The sequence below is a fragment of the Exophiala bonariae genome (assembly GCF_035927105.1).
Source record: "Exophiala bonariae strain CCFEE 5792 chromosome Unknown scaffold_13, whole genome shotgun sequence".
NCBI classification, from domain to species: Eukaryota; Fungi; Ascomycota; class Eurotiomycetes; order Chaetothyriales; family Herpotrichiellaceae; genus Exophiala; species Exophiala bonariae.
This window is the reverse complement of record NW_027042488.1, coordinates 39,204-62,445: the sequence shown is the minus strand read 5'-3', so window position 1 is coordinate 62,445 and position 23,242 is coordinate 39,204. Positions and strand designations below refer to the sequence as shown.

At 50.8% G+C, this 23,242-nt stretch overlaps 11 protein-coding genes across 11 annotated transcripts; 7 read left to right on the top strand and 4 right to left on the bottom strand.

The window, feature by feature from the left end:
• Positions 1–208: 208 nt before the first annotated feature.
• PHO85 (negative regulator of the PHO system) lies at positions 209–1,499 on the top strand (the record flags this gene model as incomplete). The annotated part of the gene is made up of 2 exons (XM_064845972.1): positions 209–487; positions 549–1,499. 2 exons carry the CDS (start codon positions 209–211, stop codon positions 1,497–1,499), a joined length of 1,230 nt encoding a protein of 409 aa, XP_064706197.1.
• Positions 1,500–2,019: 520 nt separating this feature from the next.
• Positions 2,020–3,363, top strand: PDA1 (alpha subunit of pyruvate dehydrogenase; the record flags this gene model as incomplete). Its single annotated transcript, XM_064845971.1, has 3 exons — positions 2,020–2,151; positions 2,210–2,343; positions 2,403–3,363. The coding sequence occupies 3 exons, from the start codon at positions 2,020–2,022 to the stop codon at positions 3,361–3,363; spliced, it is 1,227 nt and encodes a 408-aa protein (XP_064706196.1).
• A 3,094-nt stretch (positions 3,364–6,457) lies between these two features.
• LTR84_002359 (uncharacterized protein) lies at positions 6,458–7,449 on the bottom strand (the record flags this gene model as incomplete). The annotated part of the gene is made up of 3 exons (XM_064845970.1): positions 6,458–6,646; positions 6,719–7,137; positions 7,188–7,449. 3 exons carry the CDS (start codon positions 7,447–7,449, stop codon positions 6,458–6,460), a joined length of 870 nt encoding a protein of 289 aa, XP_064706195.1.
• A 2,581-nt stretch (positions 7,450–10,030) lies between these two features.
• On the top strand, positions 10,031–10,796 carry LTR84_002358 (uncharacterized protein; the record flags this gene model as incomplete). The annotated part of the gene is made up of 2 exons (XM_064845969.1): positions 10,031–10,037; positions 10,084–10,796. 2 exons carry the CDS (start codon positions 10,031–10,033, stop codon positions 10,794–10,796), a joined length of 720 nt encoding a protein of 239 aa, XP_064706194.1.
• Positions 10,797–10,964: 168 nt separating this feature from the next.
• LTR84_002357 (uncharacterized protein) lies at positions 10,965–12,088 on the bottom strand (the record flags this gene model as incomplete). Its single annotated transcript, XM_064845968.1, has 2 exons — positions 10,965–11,655; positions 11,721–12,088. 2 exons carry the CDS (start codon positions 12,086–12,088, stop codon positions 10,965–10,967), a joined length of 1,059 nt encoding a protein of 352 aa, XP_064706193.1.
• Positions 12,089–12,338: 250 nt separating this feature from the next.
• On the top strand, positions 12,339–13,014 carry LTR84_002356 (uncharacterized protein; the record flags this gene model as incomplete). The annotated part of the gene is made up of 2 exons (XM_064845967.1): positions 12,339–12,608; positions 12,691–13,014. The coding sequence occupies 2 exons, from the start codon at positions 12,339–12,341 to the stop codon at positions 13,012–13,014; spliced, it is 594 nt and encodes a 197-aa protein (XP_064706192.1).
• A 475-nt stretch (positions 13,015–13,489) lies between these two features.
• On the bottom strand, positions 13,490–14,591 carry P5CR (Pyrroline-5-carboxylate reductase; the record flags this gene model as incomplete). Its single annotated transcript, XM_064845966.1, has 2 exons — positions 13,490–14,433; positions 14,510–14,591. 2 exons carry the CDS (start codon positions 14,589–14,591, stop codon positions 13,490–13,492), a joined length of 1,026 nt encoding a protein of 341 aa, XP_064706191.1.
• Positions 14,592–15,069: 478 nt separating this feature from the next.
• Positions 15,070–16,008, top strand: LTR84_002354 (uncharacterized protein; the record flags this gene model as incomplete). The annotated part of the gene is made up of 1 exon (XM_064845965.1): positions 15,070–16,008. One exon carries the CDS (start codon positions 15,070–15,072, stop codon positions 16,006–16,008), a length of 939 nt encoding a protein of 312 aa, XP_064706190.1.
• Positions 16,009–16,292: 284 nt separating this feature from the next.
• Positions 16,293–17,819, bottom strand: LTR84_002353 (uncharacterized protein; the record flags this gene model as incomplete). The annotated part of the gene is made up of 2 exons (XM_064845964.1): positions 16,293–17,740; positions 17,798–17,819. The coding sequence occupies 2 exons, from the start codon at positions 17,817–17,819 to the stop codon at positions 16,293–16,295; spliced, it is 1,470 nt and encodes a 489-aa protein (XP_064706189.1).
• A 1,947-nt stretch (positions 17,820–19,766) lies between these two features.
• On the top strand, positions 19,767–20,741 carry LTR84_002352 (uncharacterized protein; the record flags this gene model as incomplete). The annotated part of the gene is made up of 1 exon (XM_064845963.1): positions 19,767–20,741. One exon carries the CDS (start codon positions 19,767–19,769, stop codon positions 20,739–20,741), a length of 975 nt encoding a protein of 324 aa, XP_064706188.1.
• A 921-nt stretch (positions 20,742–21,662) lies between these two features.
• Positions 21,663–22,904, top strand: LTR84_002351 (uncharacterized protein; the record flags this gene model as incomplete). The annotated part of the gene is made up of 1 exon (XM_064845962.1): positions 21,663–22,904. One exon carries the CDS (start codon positions 21,663–21,665, stop codon positions 22,902–22,904), a length of 1,242 nt encoding a protein of 413 aa, XP_064706187.1.
• Positions 22,905–23,242: the final 338 nt, after the last annotated feature.

The following is a 23,242-nucleotide window of genomic DNA, read 5'->3' as shown; positions in this document are numbered from 1 at the left end:
AGTTGACAACGAAGGGCACAATGCGCGCGCGGTTGGCCGCGAACAGTTCAAACCAGTCATCGGCACAGCCTGAGGGTCCAGGGACACAGGCCGAAAACCCTGCTCCGCTCCGCCTTATTATGCACTCAGGCTGCATGTGGAAGAGGCGAAGATCCTTGACTACTAAGGACATGCACCCATCCTTCCAGGTGACTCTTCGCGCCTGGTCATGTCTTCTCGCCCTACATCTGCCAGTATTCCACATCGAACTTCCATCTCCTCGACCGCCTCTTCTCAACCTTCTCAGCCCTCACAACAGTCCCGAGCTCAATCTCAACCACAACCGCAGAAACTTACCGCCCAGCAACTCGCCGAGCGAGTCATTTCGCCAGGCTCCATCTTGTTTCAGCACTCGGCCGCCCCTCTTCCAGCACGACAACGACTCCAAGAGAGGGGCCACGCTGAAATGGATCGGAGACATCCCAGTTCTTTCCAGCAGTTGGAGAAGGTATGCTTTCCATGCGGATCCTTGCCTGGATTGTAACGCGTTGACTGACACCTCCGAACAGCTTGGTGAGGGCACCTATGCCACTGTCTACAAAGGTCGCAATCGACAAACCGGTGAACTGGTCGCACTCAAAGAGATTCATCTCGACTCAGAGGAAGGCACTCCATCGACTGCGATCCGAGAGATCAGCTTGATGAAAGAGTTGAAGCATGAGAATATTGTCACCCTTCACGATGTTATTCACACCGAGAACAAACTCATGCTGGTCTTCGAATACATGGACAAGGATTTGAAGAGATATATGGATTCAAGAGGCGACAGAGGACAACTAGACCACCCAACCATCAAGCGCTTCATGCAAGACCTGTTTCGAGGTACCGCTTTCTGCCACGAGAATCGAGTGCTTCATCGTGATCTGAAACCACAGAACTTGCTCATCAGCACCAAAGGTCAATTGAAACTGGCAGATTTCGGACTGGCACGAGCTTTTGGAATCCCCGTCAATACTTTCTCCAATGAAGTGGTGACACTATGGTACCGAGCACCAGATGTGCTTCTTGGATCTAGGACATACAACACCAGCATCGACATCTGGTCCGCGGGCTGCATCATGGCGGAGATGTACACCGGACGACCTCTTTTCCCCGGCACTACCAATGAGGATCAACTGCAGAAGATATTCCGATTGATGGGAACGCCATCGGAGCGAACCTGGCCTGGGATATCCCAATTGCCTGAGTACAAGAGCAACTTCCCCTCATACGCCACTCAGTCATTGGCCATTCTTCTGCCTCAGATCGACCAACTCGGACTTGATCTGTTGAGCAAATTATTACAACTGAGACCTGAGAATCGAATCAGCGCCCAGGAGGCACTCCATCACCCGTGGTTTCAAGATCTACCCAACTATGCAGGTCATGGACGCGCTCATGTTGCAGGTACAATGCATCAACAAGGAGGCATTTCTAGTGGATATGGCACACAACCTGGCATGGTCTCAGGCGGATACTAGTGGTTGAGTTGCTGCGAAGATACGCTTGAGGAGGATCGAAGATTGAAGAACGACTGATTATGAGGGATAAAAACTCCTACAGGCTGGGAACTCCAATGCATCATGGTGTTACGCTGGTCTAAATGTGGATGGCATGGCGTGCTTAAAGGCAGACTTGGGAGACTGGCTGATGGTCTGGCCTACCAGGCTTAGAGCGCATGGCGAGGTCTAGGTCAAGGTCATTGATATTTTCTATTCCACAAAAACGACTCATGAGAACAAATCTTATCGACATTACCAACTCATCAATTGGTGCCTGTGTATGAAAATGTAAAACCCAAATACTCGTAAATAGATGGGGGAGCGCCAAGACTGGTGTCGCTTTGAAGCTCCGCCCGGAGTTGGTGGCTGCTCCTTTCGGCGTCCCAACATCCAAAAGCTCACTCACTGCTCCCTCATTCATTCACCATTCACCAATCCACCCCGTTATTTTCTTTCCTCTCCCCTCCTTTCCTTCCCTTTCTTTCTCGACCAACACGCCATGTTGTCGAGAGCTTGTTTGAGAGGCTTCGGCCTGCAGTCAGTCCCAAAGACCCAATCCTATCAGCTAGCTCGCAGATCCGTTACTACCGATGCTGCAAGCTCTCACGCTGAGAAAGAAGATGTCCCCGAGGTAAGTCCAACATGCACAACCCATACCTTCCATATGTATACTTACCACAAGTGCGCAGGAGGATGACAAGCCCTTCCAAGTCAAGCTCTCCGACGAGAGTTTCGAAACCTACAACCTCGACCCTCCCCCATATACCCTCGACACCACCAAGAAGGAGTTGAAGCAGATGTACTACGATATGGTATCTGTACGGTCAGTTTGAAAAGATGTTCCCTATCAGGTCCACTTGGCCACTGACACTTTTCCCCCAGTCGTATGGAAATGGCTGCCGACAGATTATACAAGGAGAAAAAGATTCGAGGTTTCTGCCATCTGTCCACCGGTCAAGAAGCAGTCGCAGTTGGTATCGAACATGCCATCACTAAAGAAGACGCCATTATCACAGCCTACAGATGTCACGGTTTCGCCCTGATGCGTGGCGGAACGGTCAAATCTATCATCGGTGAACTGCTCGGTCGTCGTGAGGGTATCGCATACGGAAAAGGTGGCTCCATGCACATGTTCTCTACCGGTTTCTACGGAGGCAATGGTATCGTTGGCGCTCAAGTCCCTGTCGGCGCTGGTCTCGCATTTGCCCAACAATACACCGGCAAGAAAAATGTCACACTCAGTCTCTACGGTGATGGTGCCTCCAACCAGGGTCAGGTTTTCGAGGCCTTCAACATGGCTAAGCTGTGGAAACTACCCATCCTGTTTGGCTGTGAAAACAACAAGTATGGCATGGGTACATCCGCTGCTCGATCCTCTGCCTTGACCGAATACTACAAGCGAGGTCAATACATCCCTGGTCTCAAGATCAACGCTATGGATGTCCTCGCCGTGAAGGCTGCTGTCCAATACGGCCGCGATTACTCCACCAACGACAACGGCCCTCTGGTCCTCGAATACGTGACCTACAGATACGGCGGTCATTCCATGTCCGACCCCGGCACAACCTACCGAACAAGAGAAGAGATCCAGCGCATGCGCTCCACCAACGACCCTATCGCAGGCCTTAAGCAGAAAATCCTCGATTGGGGCGTTTGCACCGAAGACGACCTCAAGGCTCTCGACAAGAAGGCTAGAGAGGAGGTCGACGCCGAGGTCGCCGAGGCCGAGAAGATGGCCCCTCCCGACCCAACACCCAAGATCCTCTTCGAGGACATCTACGTCCGCGGCAGCGAGCCTGCTTACCTTCGCGGTCGCACACCCGATGAGACTCACTACTACTAATTCATACTTTGGAATACCCTGGATAGAGTCGGTATTTGGGTGCAAAAAAAACAAACAACGAAAAGCGTGGTCTTGCGGGGTGTCAGAATACCACAGTACCCTCACACTGTCGTCGTGTACATTTAGCAGAACCTTCTTGGGGCTCATACGGTCTTGGAGTGGAGGGGTGGGGTGGATCAGTTAGGCTGCCCTGGCCTCAGGTGGTTGGGTAGGTTGGGTGCGAGCAATCCATACTATTATTACCTAGCGCAAATGAATTGGTTTTGGCTCAGTTTTCCTCTTACTCGTATCTTGATTGTTCTGCTTCGCTCATCATCTTTTCTTCTTGGGTTGAGGGAAGTGTGAGTCCTCCCTGACACAAGAGGTTCCACTCTTATCATGCCATGTTGCGCATAAGATTTGGAATATGAAGACAGCGGTTGGATGGTGTCGCAACTATGGTCACTCATCCTCCCCGAGCAGGCAGTCGAGGAAGAGGTGAGGCTTGGCACATACAATCAACTACCCTCGCGCATCGATATTTCCCCCTTGCCTACCTGTATGGTAAAATGAGAGCCGAGGGAATTGAAGCGGAGCACTCGATCACGAATCTACAGCGCGGATTGTGGATGCCTTGTGTAAAGGTGATAACTACCTAGGTACCTATGGTAACTGGCAGGCCTAGCTGGAACCGAAGAAACCGACGCAGTCTTGGCGGATTGGCGACGTATATGAACCCTAACCAGCTGGCCGACCTGGCTTGTTCTGCACCATACACATGGTGGTCTCCTGATGGACGCGGTGGCGGCGGTGCGTTCCATGGCAGGCAGCAGCGGCGGCAACAGCGACGACCAGAAGGTGTGCGCTTTTCGACAGTCGCTCCACAGGCGAGTATGAGGTGTCGGTGGAAGCGAGATGTCTGCTGGTGTCATCTCGTCGGTCTGTAACGACGGTATGTTGGAAAAAGAGTCTTCCACGAGAATCAAACTAGTGGTCAAACTCTTAGGTCCGCTATCAATAGTAGATAATACTCAGCGGCCCCTATCGAAGACTCCGATCCCGTTGATGCGTATGTCTCTGCCGTACCCACCATCGATTCTCGCTACGTGTCTCGATCTTAATCGGAGGGCACCATGGATAACTGCTGACAAGCAGCTCTCTCTTGCGGAATCTTGCTTCCGTGCGCAGTCGAAACTTCAGACACGCCGGTGCTTTCTTTCCACGCTGCAAATCCCCGAGCACACGCAGCCCTCAGCCGGAATAGCAGCAGTGTCCACCATATGAGCATAATGGACCAGGTAAGCTGCCCGTACCCAGTACGCTTCAACCATTCAGCCAGAAGGTCGACAGATTCTCAACATCTGCCTGTCAGTGGAGAGATCAATGACTCTCTCTCTCCCTGGGATGGCCGGACTGGGAATATGACAGTAAGATAGGCCCAGGATATAAAAATCACCTGAGCCACCGTTTTTTTACGGCCCTCAGGATCGAGAGCTAGGCTTTGCAATTTTCTGGAGTGCTGAACGTCTTGTATTCGAAGTGACCAGCATCTGGGGAACTCTCTTGTTGGTGATGACTGGGCTATTCGAACCCTCAGCTACTGGTGGTGATGGTGGTGAACTTTCAAATGCGAGCTTCGAGTGTTGCGAGCGATAGCTTAGCATACGTCTTCACCAACTCCAAAGCATCTTTGATGTCTCTCGGACTTCTCACTATGCTCTTTCCCCAACGGCCGTCTCTGTCTCGGCGCAGCTAAATTGTCGTGAGCATTCTTGAACTCAACACGCGACTCGACTGATCGCGGTGGTCAATCATGGGAGAAATTCGGTGTGGAAGATCTGCCTGCTCTTTCCGTTGAGCAGAAAGATAGACATGCAGATATCTTTTTGCCGCCTTTCAAGAATGGGATGTTTGAAATCCGTCCTTGATGGTCAAATGTATCATGCTGGGGCACATGACGATGAATTGAGGGATGGCTAGTCTCCATTCGCAGAGCTGTATCTGCAAGTTTCGAAGGGCCAGGTGATCATCATGAAGATGTTGAGGACGAGATTCATGTTCGGAGTAGACAAGTCGATCAATCCGCTTTGATATACATATGTTACGAGTCAGCCTGGTTTTCAGACCAAACAGCATCCGAAGTCAATCCACGCCCGGTTCCCAGTCTCGTGCCAGCCAACCGAGTCAGTAGCTTAGTCTGGTGTCAGATAGCGAAGTCGGACTTGCATCTATCATGCTAGCGGATTGACGAGAGTAACACCTAGCATCTTGACGTGCTCTTCTCAGGAATACCACTGTCGGATGGAGCCAGCATTTAGATTGTCCGGATACAACATGGAGATCACTCTAGGTCCAATCCTATAACTTCGAATCAGTGCCCGTGACAGTGGGTCTGTATTTCTCCCCATACGATCAGTTAATCTTCGCATAGTCGAATTGGGAACTCGGGTTGGCCGTGGAGGAGAGTTATAGTTTCTGACCGTCGCTCAGCTTGTTGAGCTTCCTGGCTCTCGGCGTGCATTGCGATCAATCTTGGTACAAAGTCCGCGGCTTTGCCGCACGACTTATTCGGCATGTGGCTCCAGGCGAGAGCCGTTTCAAGTGGCTACTGAGAGGAAGTTCCAATCGTCATGGAACATACTCCCCATGCCATCCAAGATATACTGGCGTAATCAGGAGTGAGCTTGACGATAGATCACATTCTGACAGCGTGTCACAGGTGCTGCTGCAGTCCCCAGTACGCAAAACTCCGTCAGGGCCTTCCTTTGCGGGTTCCCAGATGGAGGAGCGAGAGGCGAAGAAGTGCCTATATAGCCAAGGTGGAACTTCAGCGAGCCGAACAGAGGACTTGTCACATCGAGGAGGGACAAAAGAAACGCAATCGCTGTACTAAAATGTGAAGAGATGCGCTGGCTTCCTTCGCTCATTCAGTTATGCATAGAGTATATTCTTGGGAGAGTCGATGGCAATCAATCCTATTTGTATCTTTCTCCATTCAAGTTCCGTGAAACTTCAGAGCTTTTGGTCCTTTCTCGCCGCGCTTCTATCCCGGTCAGCACCTTGTTCATCCTGCCGCTTGGGTTTGATAAACTTGTGATTGAAATTCACATACGTACTATGCAAACAAATACTTTGCGGCATGATCGATGTGATCATCTGCAAAGGTGGCCATTGTGTAGTAGCTGTGGTCATAGTCAGGTTGAAACCGGACATGTACACCTTTCTCCTGGCCAATTTCCTTGGCTGCAGCCTGGAAGTTCTCTGGCAACAGTTGACCTTGTTTGTAGAAGTTATCACCTGTACCCTGCGTTTGCGGAGAGAATGCATTAGTTTTTGATAGACGGGGTTTTTGGTCAGGAAACGATTGGTTACTTACCACATCAATCAGAATGTCCAAGTCACCACCCTTCCATTTCTTAAGCAACTCAGTGGAATCGTGCTCGGCACCTTTCTTCTGCCAATCATCCTCGCCAAAGTACCCTTTGAAGGCCTTCTCTCCCCAAGGAGCTTTCAAGGGGTTGGAAATAGGGGCGAAAGCACTGACACTCTTATATTTCCCCGGGTTCTTCAGGTAAAGCGATAGAGCACCGTGGCCGCCCATGCTGTGGCCTGTGATACTCACCTTGCTTGAGTCTAGTTGGTCAAAAGCGGAGAATACTGTTTTTGGTAGTTCGTCGGTGATATAGGAGTACATTTTATAGTTTTTGGACCAAGGCTCGGCAGTGGCATCGACGTAAAAACCAGCACCACTTCCAAAGTCATACGCGTCGTCCTCGCCCTTGATTCCGAAGCCCCCTAGAAATATGGTCAGGCAAGATCAAATTCTCCAGAGAGAGTTTCCTTACTTGGGCTGGTATCTGGGTACAAGACAGCAATTCCCCTCTTGCTTGCTCCGTGCTGGAAGAAGCCTTTCTCCGAGCAATTGTCTCCAGTACAGGTGAGTCCAGATAGATAGATCAATAGTGGAATCTTTGAGCCTCCGTTTGAAGCCTGAGGGGGAAGATAGAGGTTGAATTTCATTTCACCACCGATGACGGATGAGTTATGAGCCAGCTTAAGAAGCTTCCCACCAAAAGAGGCAATGGTTGCGGAAGTAGTGACAGACATGTTGAAGATAGCGTGACGCTCTGGTGGGAAGATAGAATGGAATAGGGACAGATCTAAATATTGTACACCTCAGACAAAAGTATTGAGGAAATCAGTTCTATGAAAATTGTTTTGACGATTGCTGTCGTGTTTTGGTCTTTCTAGCATGACGTGGGGGGAGAATTGAGTGAGGAGAAAAACCCATGCAAATGAATTCTGCCCCGCAGCTTCAGATGGGCTACAATGCTCGAATAGGAAACAAAATGCCGAAAGATAAGTCGTGCACGGTCTCCAGAGCGGAAATGATATCCATAGGTTGGATATGGGCGACAATTGTAGAGGATTCTCCTACCTTCTTTCGAGACTGCGAGTCCAGCTATCACTTACTAATTAGGTGTTGGTGAAGTTTCGCTGATGTGGTCGAAAACATATACTTGGTACAAGAAGGACAATAGAATCATTCGGTAGCGACGAGAAGCTGACCTCTGTGGACTTCTCAAATCTTCAGGTCGTCCAGAGTTTGTCTCATAGTATCTTGAATCATGGTGGACAGAGGATCGGGCTATTAAACAGGGTTGAAGGGGATTCGGTTGCCAAGAAAACATAGTCGTGTGATTACGGCAAAACATCGGGAGATCTAGTTGGTGGCACTTCAAGTACGACCGTCGAGCCATTTTTCTCACTCACCAACCATCACAGTAATTTGTATTCTTCTATGAGGTGGAACAAGAAGTTTCAGATCCACGGGCAATCATTGCGATGGGTTCTGTCGCTGTAGAGAGCACTCCTGGCGCTGTCAGAAGTCCCTCTCCATCCATCCATAAGCCGTCGCAGCCCACCTACGACTTCAGTTTCACGCCTTTCCTGCGCGCCAACGGACTCGCTGCTCTCGCCTCAATTGTTCCTGTGTGCCCCGATTATGCTGCCAACGGTCAGTGTCCTAGAGGTCGACGTTGTTCAGATCGCCATCCAACTCCAGCACAACAGTCTCAGCATCACTACAGTCGAAACAATGACAACTATGTCTGCAAACATTGGCTCAAGGGACTCTGTAAAAAGGGGGATGCCTGCGATTACCTTCACGAATACAATCTTCGCAAGATGAGCGAGTGTCAATTTTTCAACCAGAATGGTTATTGTCAAAACGGAGATGAGTGTCTCTATGTCCATGTCAAGGAAGATTCAAAACTTCCGTTATGTGATGACTACAACAAGGGATTCTGCGAAAAAGGTCCGAGATGCCCAAATAGACATGTGAGGAGAAAATTATGCCCGTTCTACCTCGCAGGTTTCTGCCCCGACGGAAGAGACTGCAAGCATGGTGTTCACTTGAAGAGTGGACAGGCAGGTCAAGAGAGAGATGCCGAGGCTCAGAGGCGAGACAGAGTACAGGAACTCGAAAAGAGGGAGGAAGATGCACGGAAGGAGACCGCCTGGAAAGGTAATAGAGGAAGAGGCGGTAGATGGCGAAGCAAGCGGGATAGAAAGGCATACTGAGAGTTGGGTCGATTTGGTTGCTCCTACTCTGACCTCGACAACCAAGGCACTTTGTCGACTATCACTTTAACCCAAGCTGCCCATCACAGAGCCTGCTTTATTATTCTCACTCAGATTGATTTGAGATTCTTCGACTTTCTCTGTGAGGGCAGCGGTTCCTCATCAGTGTCGCTCGAGTGGACGGGCATAGCATGCTCAAAGACTCCGACCTTTTCCTTGGAACTCCATGCTCAGGCGCTCCAGCGTTTACACAACGTCATTTGGAAACTGTAGCGGCGGACTTCGAAGGTCCATTCCAACTGTGACCCGAGATCGATTTCATTCTTTTTGGAACAGGTTTGATCGGACCAACAATTGATCACGGCATAAGCGATCTGTACGAGTCTAGGTACTCCACCGAATGGATTCGAAAGGAAAATGCGGGGCGGGATCGATGACTGTGTTATCTCTCTGAGTCATCGCTGATCTACCTATAGGTGGCTATCTAGTTCCCTCAACACACCCTGGGCTATTCATCGGAAAGACTAGTCCAACGATATCTGACTGGTCTCAGCCTTGATCGTCAGCAACGGGCTATCCAAGAGCCATATCTGACGTCCGGTCAATATTCGGTGTGTGAGCAACAGATGTACTACAACTCCATTCTTATTGGTCTCGTACCGGGCGGGACGTCACGGAACAAGGCTTTCCCTGTTCCGAGTGGTTTGTCCGGTGAAACTCCAGTCTGACGAGTGTGAAGACGGCATTCAACGGCCAGGGCCAAGTATTTGGAGCTTAAAGCCGGCTTTGACTTCTGACTTTCAAGATTAACGATTCAAGACGAATCCTCATATCATCGAGCCAAATAACTCGAGCGAGGTCATTACGGTCATACCCAGGTAGCTAGACAATACGAATTTACAATGTCGAAATACAACGCAGCGTGTTGCAAGTCAGTCGACCTTTATCCTCTTCCTAGCACTTCTATTGTCACCAATGGAATTGTTATTGACGATATCTACTATGTAGAATCCCACCCGTGATAGGCGACGGTTACGAATTGAAAGGGAAGTATATTGAACTGGACGGAATCAAGACATGTACGTGCTCAGTACAACCACAAGACATGCTCCGTTCTCTTTCAACCCACCTACTCACCCTCCACCGTTTCAATCACAGACGTGACCGGTCCCCCGGAAAGCGCCGACGTCACAACAGGCATTCTGTCCATCTACGACGCGTTCGGCTTCTTCCCGCAGACGCAACAAGGCGCGGACATCGTGAGCGCCGGCCTGACCAGCGCCGGCGGCGCCACCGTCGTGTTCATGCCGGACTTTTTCAACGGCAACGCCATCCCCCTTGCGTGGTATCCGTCAGACACGCCGGAGAAGCTGGCCGCCGTGATGGACTGGTTCCACAATGTCGCGCTTCCGGACAATCATGTCCCCAGAGTCGCGGGCATCCTCGTCGCAGCGGAACGGCTGTATCCGAATATCAAGACCTGGGGGCTCCTGGGGTACTGCTGGGGCGGCAAGATGACGTCGATGCTCTCTGCGATACAGAGTCGACCTGGTGCCCAGCAGGTGTTCACCACGGCGGTGCAGTTGCATCCGGGCCTCATTGATGCGAAGGAGGCGGCGGAAATCAAGATTCCGACGTGTTTGTTGGCATCGAAGGACGAGGTTGCCGAGGAAATTTGGGGCTATGACGCTAAGTTGTTGACCGGGGAGGAGGACAAGGGGAAGAAACATGTCGAGATCTTTGAGGATCAAGTCCATGGTTGGTTGAGTGCAAGAGCGGATTTGGCGGATGAACGCGTCAGGGCCGAGTATGAACGTGGCTATCAGATTGTCGTCAAGTTCTTCGCGGAGCATTTGTGGCCCAAGAAATAGAAGTCGTCAGTGGGTGGACGGATGCAAGGCAGAACGATAGGTGGAGGCCCTTATATACAGCTGTTCGTTGGCTGACTGAGATAAGATGTAAAGCAATCCGTCATACCGCTTTTCGTATACCAATCCTTCGAAGCGAAAAGCGAAAGGGAAGACCAGAACCTTGAGATCTCACTTCTTCCCCTGTTGCTGCTGCTGATACTGTGCCATTTTGGCGCGTGCACTCCTGCTCCCTCCCAGCTTCGGACCTTTGGTCTCAGTCGTCGCACCAGGTACTTTGGGCTGACTGGCCGCTTTGTTCCTCTGTTGTCGCTGGGCCACCGCGTCAAGGAAGTTCTGACGAAACTCTTCGGCCAGTCGTTCATCCTGCTGCGCGGTGTCGGCGGCCGATATATCTGGCGTCCCACCTGGTGCCTGACCACTAGTACTGGCCTCATACAAATCGAGTCGATTTTCGTGCAATACCTGCTCAACAAGCGCATCTCGTGCGATGTCGTCACTATTCCTCCGTTTCCGAGGCCGAGGCTTCATAGGTTTCCCGTCACGGCCAAGACGTGGTTTACGAGGCTTGAGGGGTTTAGCTTGCTCTTCTTCAATAGGTGCTTTGCCAAGTCTGGCCCGTTCTAGTGCCGCTTGTGTACGTGCTAGATTGAGTTCGTGAGCTGATGAGCCCAGATCTACTTCAGAGAGCTGCTGAATAGAACCCGGGTTTGTTGATGTTCCTTGCCTGATAGAAATCGGTATACCGTTGGACGTTTGAGCATTCTCGGGATTTTCATGATTTGTAGACTTTGTCACATTCTCCAAAGATGGCGACTGCATCTCGCGACGTTTAGCCATTTCCGAATCTACAAATGCAATCCTTATCTTGTTAGTAAGCTGAATTCGAGATTGTCTGGCGAAGGCAGAGGGAGTAATGGCACGAACATATGTTGATCCACGTTGACCACCTGACCCGAACTTCCAACAAACCTCTGTGTGATATCTATTGGCCTGTCAACTGCCTGATCGGTTTTGACAAGAGCTCCATTGTTGTCATCGTCCTCTCCAAGTCGTGTTTTCGACGTCGAAAAGTGGACACCAGTAGTCGGTCGTCTTAGATTCTTTCTTGCTTTGATTAGGGACGTCACTCTGGTATCGCCAGAGTCACTATCTTCCGACGTGATATTCTCACCAGATGGTTGCCTTTTCGAGGGCGATCCAGGTTCAACCGTGGCGGAATCTGGTACTATTTGGGATGGCCCTTTTGTGTGCTTTCTGCGCTTCGCGGCGCGAAACACAGGTAGTTCCTCCATTGCGCAATGCTACAACACAGGTGATGATAATCGATGAGAAAGTCCAGAGAGGACTTCCTGAATGCTTTAATACAAGTTGTTTGGACGAGATGAAGTCGGCGATCTGGTAATGGTCACGTGCCATAGCCTGCCTTGGCGCGATTTTTGGAAAGGATGCGCGGTTCATCGACAAGACCTTTCTCCAATGCACTGACAGCCTCAACAACTTACTCTTTTCCAGTCGAGCAGCACGTTAACTACCTCTGTAAAGATGTCAGGGTCAATTCCATCAGCAGCATATCGTTGCTGCCACCTAGCAGCTCGAACGCAGAAGCGAAGTCTGTCCTCACAATGCCTACGTCTTTCATCAACAAGCTCCGCAAATCAATCCCGACGAAGAAACAATCTCACGACCCCTTCGAGAAGATGGCAATCCACAGATGCCTCAGCTAGTCCCACCAATCCCAAGATTACCGGTATTGTCGACCAAATATCGCAGCTGACACTGCTGGAAACCGCCGACTTAGTAGCAAGCTTGAAGGTTAGAAATAGCCATTTCTATTCCCTCCATACTCGTGATGACGAGGACATGCGACTCAACTAACTCTTCCATTCTAATATAGTCTCGACTGAACATTCCCGACATGGCATTCGCCGCCCCAGCAGCTGCCCCCGGAGCAGCAGCTCCCGCACCAGTGGAAGAGGAAGAGGCAGCTCCAGCCCCAGCAGAGAAGACAATGTTCAATCTGAAACTCGAGTCATTCGACGCGGCCGCCAAACCCAAGGTCATTAAGGAGATCAAGAGCATGTTGGGTTTGAGTTTGGTGGACAGCAAGAAATTCGTCGAGAGTGCACCCAAGTTGTTAAAGGAGAGTGTTCCCAAGGATGAAGCTGAGAAAATCATTGCCACCTTGAAGGCATTGGGCGCAGTTGTCACCATGGACTAGAGAAAAGCGCCGTAGATACGCTTCGCAAGTTAAAGTGGCTCTGCATCCGATTGCGAGAAGACCTGAAGGATCCGTCACACGACAACTCCTTTGCTGTGGGTCGATATCAACCTTTGGACGGGCCAGAAGCGACGACTGCAAGAAAAAGGTGCTGACAGAAAGCAATCGGTGTTTTGCATATGAGTGCGGGCCGGGGATCGTCCTCATGGTCAAGCCCGAATGCATCCAAATCTGTGCAAGTTGTGTATACTATTACTCCAACCACTATAACTCATGTGGGAAAGAACTAGAAGGAGTTTCAAGATGTATCAATTGAACATATATTCGTCATTCTGAGAGAACTTCTCCTGAGCCTGGAAATTTTCTAATTGGAATCTCGGAAAGAGCCAAAACCATTTTGTCTATTCCACGCAGTTTCCGATCATGTCATGCATTCAATCCAATCGTCAAAACCCCTTATCTGGACATATACGCATCACTGCCTCTCAAATCTCGTGCCATTAACACCACTGATACCCTTACCCAACTGCGCAGCCACCACCGTAGCCTCCCTGACGCTCCTGGCCACCGTTCCTCTGACTCTCCCTTCCTCGAGAACCAGCAACCCACCAATAGTGCAACCGCCAGGGGTGCTGACCTTCTCGCGCACGAGTGCAGGATGCTCGCCATGCTGAACCAAACCAGCAGTGCCGCGCATCGTCTGAGCGGCCATCAACTGTGCCTCTGCGCGAGGCAGGCCCATGGCGACAGCACCATCCGCGAGAGACTCCAACATCAGCGCCAGAAACGCGGGGCCGGAACCGCACAGGGCCGTGGATACATCCATCATGGCGGGTGGGAGGTGGACGACGCGGCCGATGCGGGTGAAGATCCAGGCGACGAGGGCGGAGAGTTCGGCGGGCAGAGGGGGATTGTTTGTCGCTATGACGGTCATGGACTCACGCACCAGCGCCGCCGTGTTGGGCATGACGCGGACGAGCGTGCACGCGTTCGCCGGGTTGTCGGCCGGGTAGTTGTCTCCGTAGAGCACGCGGCCCATCTGCTCGACGGGGACGCCGGCGCAGATGGAGATGAGGAGTTTCCCCGCGAGGGCTTCCTTCATGCCTTCCTGCAGCAAGATGTCCGCGACCATGTACGGCTTGCAGCCGAGGATGATCACGTCGGCGGCCTCGACGCCCCGCACGTTTTCATTCTGAAGCACGGTCACGCTCCGTGGTTGGTATTCCTGTACGGCGAGTCTGATGCGTTTGGCTGATTCGGGCCGTCGCACGCACGCAATGAAATTTGTGGGTGTTCTTTGTGGGGGGCCTTCGGTCGTGGGTGTCGCGGTGCCGGAGTCGGGGTATGCCGGGGAGGGGATGGAGGACGCTTCATGCAGGGATGAGAGAATGCCTGAAAGGATCGCGATGCCGAGTGTGCCTGGCTGGATTAGCAATTATTGAGGAATAGCAACACAGGGTGGGCTAAGTGAGATTGGGAGAGTGGCCTGGCTCACCGCATCCAAGGACAGTCAGAGTCATGCCTCTGTCATTGCCTAGGCCAGTGAGGCCGTTGGGTATCCGGAGAGCTGCAGCCATTTTTATGGGTGGAAGAAATAGAGGAGATGAGCTGTGATATTCAAGTTATCTAGGCAATAGATTCACAGAGTTGTCAGTGCCAGCGACCAGTTGTAAATTGCTCGTAGCCGATATGCGGGGGAATGTGATGCCCATAAAAATTTACCTGAAGCCGGTCAACGGAAGGCCGCCCTTCGAGGTCAACACGGATACTATACTTCAATGGGATTAGGCAGATGAGTGCTAGACTGGGTTTGGCTATGTAGCCGGTCAGATGCAAGGCACACCAATCCTCGGCCTCTTGGAAACTTGAGTTGGGCATCAAGTCCGCCAGCTCAATCACAGGGTATCGATTTTAACCCGCTATTGCCTGCCACCTTTAGAAGGAGGACGTGACCCATGATAGCGCCGCTCACCCGCAAAACAACAAAAGAGACCTCTTCAACATACACAAACGGCAAACAGCCTCAACTATCGCCAAACAACCGACCACACCACCATGGCCGACCCCTTCGAAGTGCGTATGCGCTTCACGAACCTACTCACGCACCTGTCCGCGTCGGCCACGGCGTCAATCAAAACGGCGCATTTCGCACTCAAACACCGCGACATGGACGAAGACCTACACAGCTGCATCCTCGAGAACCTGGAGCGCGGATACAACATGAACAACCGTGCCAACATCATGTATTTCCTCGAACACCACGCGGACCTGAATGTGCGTGAGGGCGGCCACGAGCCGTACGTCGAAATGGTCCGCCGCGACATCGTGCGCATTGTCGATGCCGTCGCGCAGAGTGGTGCAAATGTCAAGGTGGTGCGGAGGGTGGTTGCGGGACTGGGCGAGAAGGGGCTTTTGGTGCCGGATGTGGTGGCCGGCATTGAGGGTGGGTTGAAAGAGAAGGAGGAGAAGTTGGGAAGGTTGTTAGGTGGCGATGAGGAGGAAGAGGGTAAAGAGGGTGCTGCGGAGTCTGGTGGTGGTGGTTCTGAGAGGGCTTCTGCGACTGTTGGTGCTGTAAGTGGCGGTGGTGCAGCTGTGGGTCCTCCGGTTCCTGCGTCCGCCAGTGTTTCGAGGAGTCAAATCGACGGCGATGCCATGGATGCTTCCACCACAGGACCAGGTGGGGACGGCGCTGCTGGAGACACCAGTGCACGACCGACGCCACGAACCGGCGCCGGTCAGTCCGGGAAGGCTGCAAGTTCGGGAGTGTCCAAAGTCGACAAGAGAGCCATCGAGCAGAGAATCGAGGAAGACCGCGAGCGAAATAAGCGATTGCGGGAGAGTGTGTGGGCTGTGGCCGGCGATGATGAACAGGAACTCAACAAGATGTGGGAGGAAAGCACTCGGATCGGACGAGACGAGCATGTCATTGCCGACGAGGAGGCCGATGAGCGGAGACAGTTCGTCAGATACCGTCAGGCTTTGTTGGGACGATGATATGATGATGTATGAGAATCATGAGAACAACCACGGTGACCGAGCTCTTCATTATTTAAGTTGTGGAGGCCAGATTTGGGAGATATTTCATGGACTGCTGCTCTCCCATGAGGCTCGATGCCCAGAAGCTGACTATTGAAGCATTACTTTTATGCTGAGACTATTCAAAACACTTCCTGTGGCTGCCCACGCCATCCAGCATCCCCGTGGGCATGTCTGTCGCCAACACTTGCAGAAGCTCAAGAATTCAGCTCGACTTGATCACGACCACAGCGGCATGTTCGTCAATTCTTCGGTCTCTTAGATCCCGCACTGGCATTGTCCGACTCATCATCATCCGAATCCACCACCTTCCTCTTCCGCACCACCGAAGACTCTCCATTTTCCAGACGATCCTCGTGTTTCTCCTTCCTCAACGCATATGTGAGCAAGAGTCCTTCATACTCGTCTTCTTGTCCACGGGTGCTGTCCTCAATCTGTGGTACTCGATCCTCAAGTGCGACCTGTTGAAGCAAATCCTTGTTCTTCTTCATGATCCGCTGCTTCAACAACAGACGCCACCAGTAATATCTGCGGTCGTCTGCATTGAGATTTCGAGATCCCTTCAATTTCAAAGTTGTCAACGATGCTCCACCCGATGCACGGCGTGAGTATGGTATTTGAGCTAACAGGTACAGTTCAACCAAGCGCGCAAACTGTCGGCTGGCCATTTTGTTTCTCAATCGAATTTCTTGAAGTGTGTCCTGTGGAAGCAGGGTTGCTGTTGGTACTCGACCGATTCGACGTCGATCTGAGGAGGCAAAGGGTGAATCGTTGATTTGAATCCCTGCTGCCTTGAATTGAGGTTCCAAAACATCAAAGTCATTCATGTCCCGAAGCTTGTCAAATTCCTCACTGGGATCTTCAACCGTCATTTCCACTATCGTTGGATCAGACATGACTTCACTATATATCGACTGGTATAGTGCTGACCCATGTCCTGCAGTCTGGTACGGGGGTGTGATGAGGAATTGTGATATGCGCAGGCGTGATGAAAGCTTGTTGGGTGTGATATTCTGGGTGGGTGGGAAGGAAAAGACATCTGTAGTTGGGCGGTTCTTCGAGGCGTGGAATTTGTAGAATCGATAAGTTGTCGCATAGCCCACGAATGAATAGGGAGAAGCATTCGGAGTTGGAGGACTGGATGATTTGTGATAAACGAGGTAGACTCGCCATCGGTCCAAAGTCCAGTCCACATCCTCAAGGTTAATGAATTGGCCTCCTTCGATAAAGAAGGTAACCAAAATTTGGATGTTGTCGACGAGGGATCGCATAGGTGTATCGAGTAGAGAACCGGCCCATATCTCGAAAACCTCCGATCCTCTCTTGTAAGTCTTGATTTGCGAACCGGGTGGTTTCCAATCTTTGGCCTTGATATCTTGCAGGAGCTCAGTGTCGAAGTTGGCCTCGAATGCGATGGGAGGCAGGAAAGGTTTCAGTGTCTTGTTCAGATCGAGCGCAGTCGTGGTGCCCACTGCAGGAAACTTCTTCGCATACGAGATATCAACATGTGGGCGAAGGTCGTGTGCAGCAAACTGAAGTTTGAGGTTTAGATCTTTGTAGCCGAAAATCTGTTCTGCCTCTCCCACAATGGGATAGGTAAACTCGGGATGGAAATCATGGCGCGTCTGAAGGCCATCGGGGCCAGGTTGAACCAATGAGACATGGACGGCTTCGTTGGCATTGACAGACCCTGTGAGTAGTCAGTATTGATCTTCCAGATCTCAGCGCAGTGCAAAGAGCCACGGACATTCATCTGAGGCGGCAGCCATTGTAGCACAGTAGAGTGATCTGTTCTAGTTGAATTTCAGTTCATGCTCACTTGAGTCGGAGAGTTAGGAGAATCGAAAGATCCCAGAGAGGACAAGGTAAAGTGAGGGTTAGTCTAAGGATTAATTGGTCTTGATCCAGGTGTGTTAAATCCAAAGTCCAATGTCGTCGCGGTCCAAGGCACTTTACGCGCGAGGTGGACGCGATCGATGCGCGGGCGCTGGCAGTTCGAGGCCGATCTGCCAAGAATTACCCACCGCCTTGGAATCCGGACTAAAGATCAGGTGACGAATTTTGATAGCGAAGTTCAGCCTTGGAGATGGCACCTTTGGCGAGGGAGACTACCTAGGTACCTAATCATAGAACTGACCAGGATTAATCAGATCCCCTCGGCAGGATGAAGAAGCGAACTTGTCTTCTTTTTTCGCTCTAGGTCAGGCCTCCAGTGCACTGAACTGGAAAAGGCAGGCGAAGCTCCTCAGCTCCTGTCGTTGTTCAGACTCGGACTCGGACTGTATGACAGAATAAGACGACACCACAGGATGTGGACTGGTGTTGCCATTCTTGATGCTGTTCGTGACACTTCTCTCTCCTGCTTACACCTTGGAAGCTGAGTGTTTCTGCGTACATATCAGATGGACAAAGCAGGAGGCACATGCAACATTATCAATCAAAGGCCCCGTGAAGCACAGCTCTTCTACCAGCCGGTTGTTTCCATCTCGTATTCGTTAATAATCGTGCAGCAGGTACGGGTATCAGTTTCATTTCTCGCCCCTATTTGTTTGACCAAAAGCCCCTTCCTGATCATACTGGACCGGAGAACATTGGATAAGCGATTGTCCACCTGTGGTACTCGTACTCCGTACTCTAAACAGGATGGAATTTCGGATGGGAGATCTTTACCGTCACAGGAATTTGTTCTTGTCTCCTCGATGTGGCTCAATGAGACTTGCATAGTGTTTACTACTATTGACCTTGATAAAGGGATAGATGAATCGAGACCTTGGTGGCTGAAGGGTGATCTATTAGTTGGTAGTTTTGAGGACTTTAGCATAACGGGCCTTGTTTCGCGTACAGTTGAGGCTTCAATCCCCTGACCAGTTTGACTAAAAATCCTCGCAAGACTTATCCTAGGCTCGGGCAAGACCAGCAACTAATCTCCAACCCTTCATGTCCATGTCAAGAACAAGGAGTGGTCGAATACTACAGTCACACAAATGATATATGAATGTCGTCCCAGGGTTGCCTTCATATATGACGTGCGACGAAGCTGTGAACCGTTGTATCGCGTATCGTTCACTTCGGTTGACCCCGGCCGTGTTTCGTGAGAAGTGTGCCAGCGTTGGAAGACCATCTGGAGGGTCCGACCACAAGAGTTTCTACAGTTCCGGGAGCTTATTCACGACCAAGTTGCAAGCAGCCACGGGCGGGAGAATTCTTTGGAGGGAAAGCGCCACCAGCAGGATAAGGCCAATAAGTTCTCCAACCCGTTCATGCCCGTTAGAAACCGCCCCAAGATTTGCGATAGTTTCTCGATCCCTGCCAACGGAGCGAGTTAACGGTTGAAAACCCCCCGGAACCAAGCCTTGATCATCACCTTTGACAGCAATCCACCACCATCTCCGGGTGCGCCACGGGTTTTCTTTGGGTGTCCTCACGGTCTCTCTTTGGGTTAACCCGTCCATCCACAATTCCAATCCTCGGCTCATCCACACACACAGAGTATGAGACTTGAGTCTCGACCACACTTGATTAACCCCAACCTCCCCACCCCGTCTCTTCCATGACTTCGTCACTTGCCAAACGCTCAACATCACAATGCAATAAAACACACTCCAGACATGAACCAACACTATTCCCAGTCTTCAACTCAACGGCATCGTTCCACGAATTAACGTCTCGGCCATTTATTTTGACCGGTATATGGGCTGGGGAATGAAAAGCCCGCCATGGTTACCACTTCTCATGACGCTCTATTGACCGGTTTTGTCTGTGCTGGCCTGTCAATTATCATTCTTCTGGTACGCATCATTGCAGCAAGGACCAAACAAGGCCGATTCGACCTCAGTACAATCATTTGTGTTGCCGCCATTGTCGTAACCAGCGCTCGAATTGGAGTCAATCAATATGTCCTGAGCTACGGCACTGTAAATGATGCCTTGTTCGGAAAGGTCCATCAGTTCGACACTGAAGACTTGAGAAAGCTCAAGATAGGAAGCATTCTCTCATTGATCGCCAGATTGCTGATCACCACTTTCTACTGGTTACAGAACTGCTTGCTTTTGCTCTTTTATTCACACATATTCCAAGTTCGCGCTCGATGGACCACCATATTGATTCGTACCTGCTGGATCGTCATCCCAACCACTTACGTTGCTGTGGTACTCTCAACCTTCTTAGAATGTCACCCATTCAAGTTATACTGGCAAGTCGACCCTAGCCCGGGCCATTGCATCAAAGCCTACATCCAGCTACTTCTCCAAGCCATAGCCAATATCGTCATCGACCTACATCTTTTGGCAATTTCCGTGCCGCTCTTACTTGTCCAACACCGGACAGTTGCGGAGAGGCTGAGGATCGGGACACTGTTCACACTGGGCTTCTTCTGCATTATCATTACTTGCATTCGACTTGCGTACGTCTACGCAGAATCGTCATATCAACCTACACGAAGCCTGTGGGCATCCGTGCAAATGCTCGTCTCATGTTTTGTCGCTAATGCGCCAACCATCTATGGCTCCACCAAGTTGATCAGAAGGCGCAAATCCGAACAGATGCAACGACGTGGTAGTCGACCAGAACTTTGGCTGCACCTTCAAGTGACGAATGAAGACGTCGGTCCTACAAGCGTACCAGTCTTGAGTCGGCAGCTTACGAGTTCACCAGCATCATCAGAAAAAGCATATTCACGATGGGTCCCATGACAATCACAGAACCAAAACAAAGTGACATTTCAGGACCCATTTGCAGACGATAATCGACAATGAGCGATTTAACTCGATCGACTATAATCGAACCTTGACTGCAGTATACAGAATGTGTCAAAAATCCCCGAGCCAGAATTAGGCAAGTTTTTGGGGCCCGCTCAGGGCCACCATCCAAAAACGCCCCGGTCGGATATTGAACGTATTGGGCCTGAATGAGATTATGCGACTCAGATCAGCCGCATGCGACTCCAGACTTACAGCCAGCGCTCCCAAATTTCCCCAGACCTGGTAATCGAAGCGGGAACAATCTTCACATGGTTCCATACCTGGCGGCAAATGCCCAGCTTATCAAGGCTTTATTGAAGTCCATATAATGAGACACGTGAAATGAATGAGTTGAACGAGAGAGGATTTTGGGATTGAATTGCTATGAACATATTTTTCGTGGACGGCTTCAGTGGTGGTCGGGAAACTTTGAACCTATTCTATGGAGGGATACGACTTGATCCCTTGGACGTAGATACTCAATATTAAATGATTGTATATACATTTCAGAATCATACATATTCAACATATTCAACTACAGAAACTGAAACTATCCAGGTTGCGATGGATCTCACATGTTAACGGGTTTCCTTTTGTGGGGACTTCAGGATGAAAGCTCCAGCAAAATGCTGTCATTGTCAGAAAGGGATGAGGGAGGGCCAACTTCACCCGCTTGACCTCAGGAGCCTTGACAGCCACAGGTCCACGTCTACTCCCACTTCCGTTTACATTCCCTCTCAAATCTATTCTTCCATGTCTGTAAACGCAGCATGTCTCGAGTAGTCTGTTTCCTAGTCCTGCATTACGCTCCTTAATCTGGTTGTACGTTTTTCCAGAACCACTCTTCCAATTGCGCCCACAAATTCCGCAATCATGGACGGCCTTTTTACGCTGCTCATGCTGAGCATAGTGATGGCCTTGGCCTCTTTTCTCGCCGGAATATTACCTTTGTCCCTAAAATTATCGCAGTCTCGATTGAGACTGATTTCTACGATCGGCATGGGTGTCCTCGTTGGGACCTCCCTGGTAGTCATCATCCCAGAGGGAGTGGAAACCCTTTACAGCGCTTCTGAAGTTGGTCATGGCGCGCATACGTCCCATCAACGGCGCATGCACGCTCGGGGTGTCGATGTTCACTGGATGAACGAAAATCTCTATCCCTCTACTCGGGTTCTTGCTCCTCGCAGCGCGGGTGACAGTGCCAACGCTTTTAACGTCCCTGGCCCCGTCATTCCCGCAACAATAGACGACCCTCCCCGAACCCCTACGAATCCAGGTGTTGTTGGTATCATGGACACAGGCAACGTTAACAGCAATAGCAAAGAGGGGGAGAAACACAATGAATCCGAACACGCATGGATCGGGATCGCATTGCTGACTGGCTTCATGCTGATGTACCTGGTGGATAAGGTGCCCCAATACACACAACCCCCAAAACCCAAGACGAGGACACACCACATTGCCCTCAACAACCTTGGGCGCAGGTTTAATCTGACGACTTCGTTGGACCGAGACGACGAAGCCGAGTCGTTCCTCGAGTCATCTGAAGGCTCAAACGTGCAAAACCGCAGCTTTGCAACGACAATCGGCTTGGTCATACATGCGGCAGCTGATGGGATCGCTCTTGGTGCATCATCAACAGCTACAAATTCAGGCTTGAGCTTTGTGATATTTTTCGCAATCATGCTTCATAAGGCGCCAGCTGCTTTCGGCCTGACTTCTGTTTTGGTAAAGCAAGGCCTCTCCAAGCGGGTGGCACGGGGCCATCTAGTGCTGTTCAGTCTGGCAGCGCCTACGGGTGCGATAGTCACTTGGCTGCTTGCAAATATATTGGGTGGAGGATCTGGCACTCGAAGCCCGGAAACCACCAGATGGTGGACAGGCATGCTGCTGCTTTTCTCGGCAGGCACGTTTCTCTATGTGGCCATGCATTCAATGCAAGAAGCGTCGACTTCTCATCATCAGACCACGATGAATGGGCAGGCGAACGGCTACGGTGAGGGGCGAGATGGCAACGCACAAATCGAACAGCAAAAGGCATCGTGGAAAGATTTGGCGGCGGCATGTTTCGGCATGATCTTACCTATATTTCTGCAAGTTGGTCATGCACATTGAGCGGGGGATTGATTTCTGCATTGTTTTCTTGTTTCACCATGGGTTGATATTATGGAACAAAACATGGCGAGTGACGCCATGTTGACGGAGTCGACATGTCTACATGATCGTGGCACGGTCTCAGTATGGAACGCTAGCTCTGGATTATTGTTGACAACTTTTTCACCCCGAGCTGGATTCATTTGACAATCGAGACCGAGGAGGCCAATCCTTTATCTTGCGATTCATGAGATGCAGCACACTGGACGAAGCAGAGGCCTCAAAACGTCGAATGGAAGGGGATTAGTATCATTGTCGTTGGGCTCGTTTACTGCTCGCTTGTACAACAGCACCTGTCA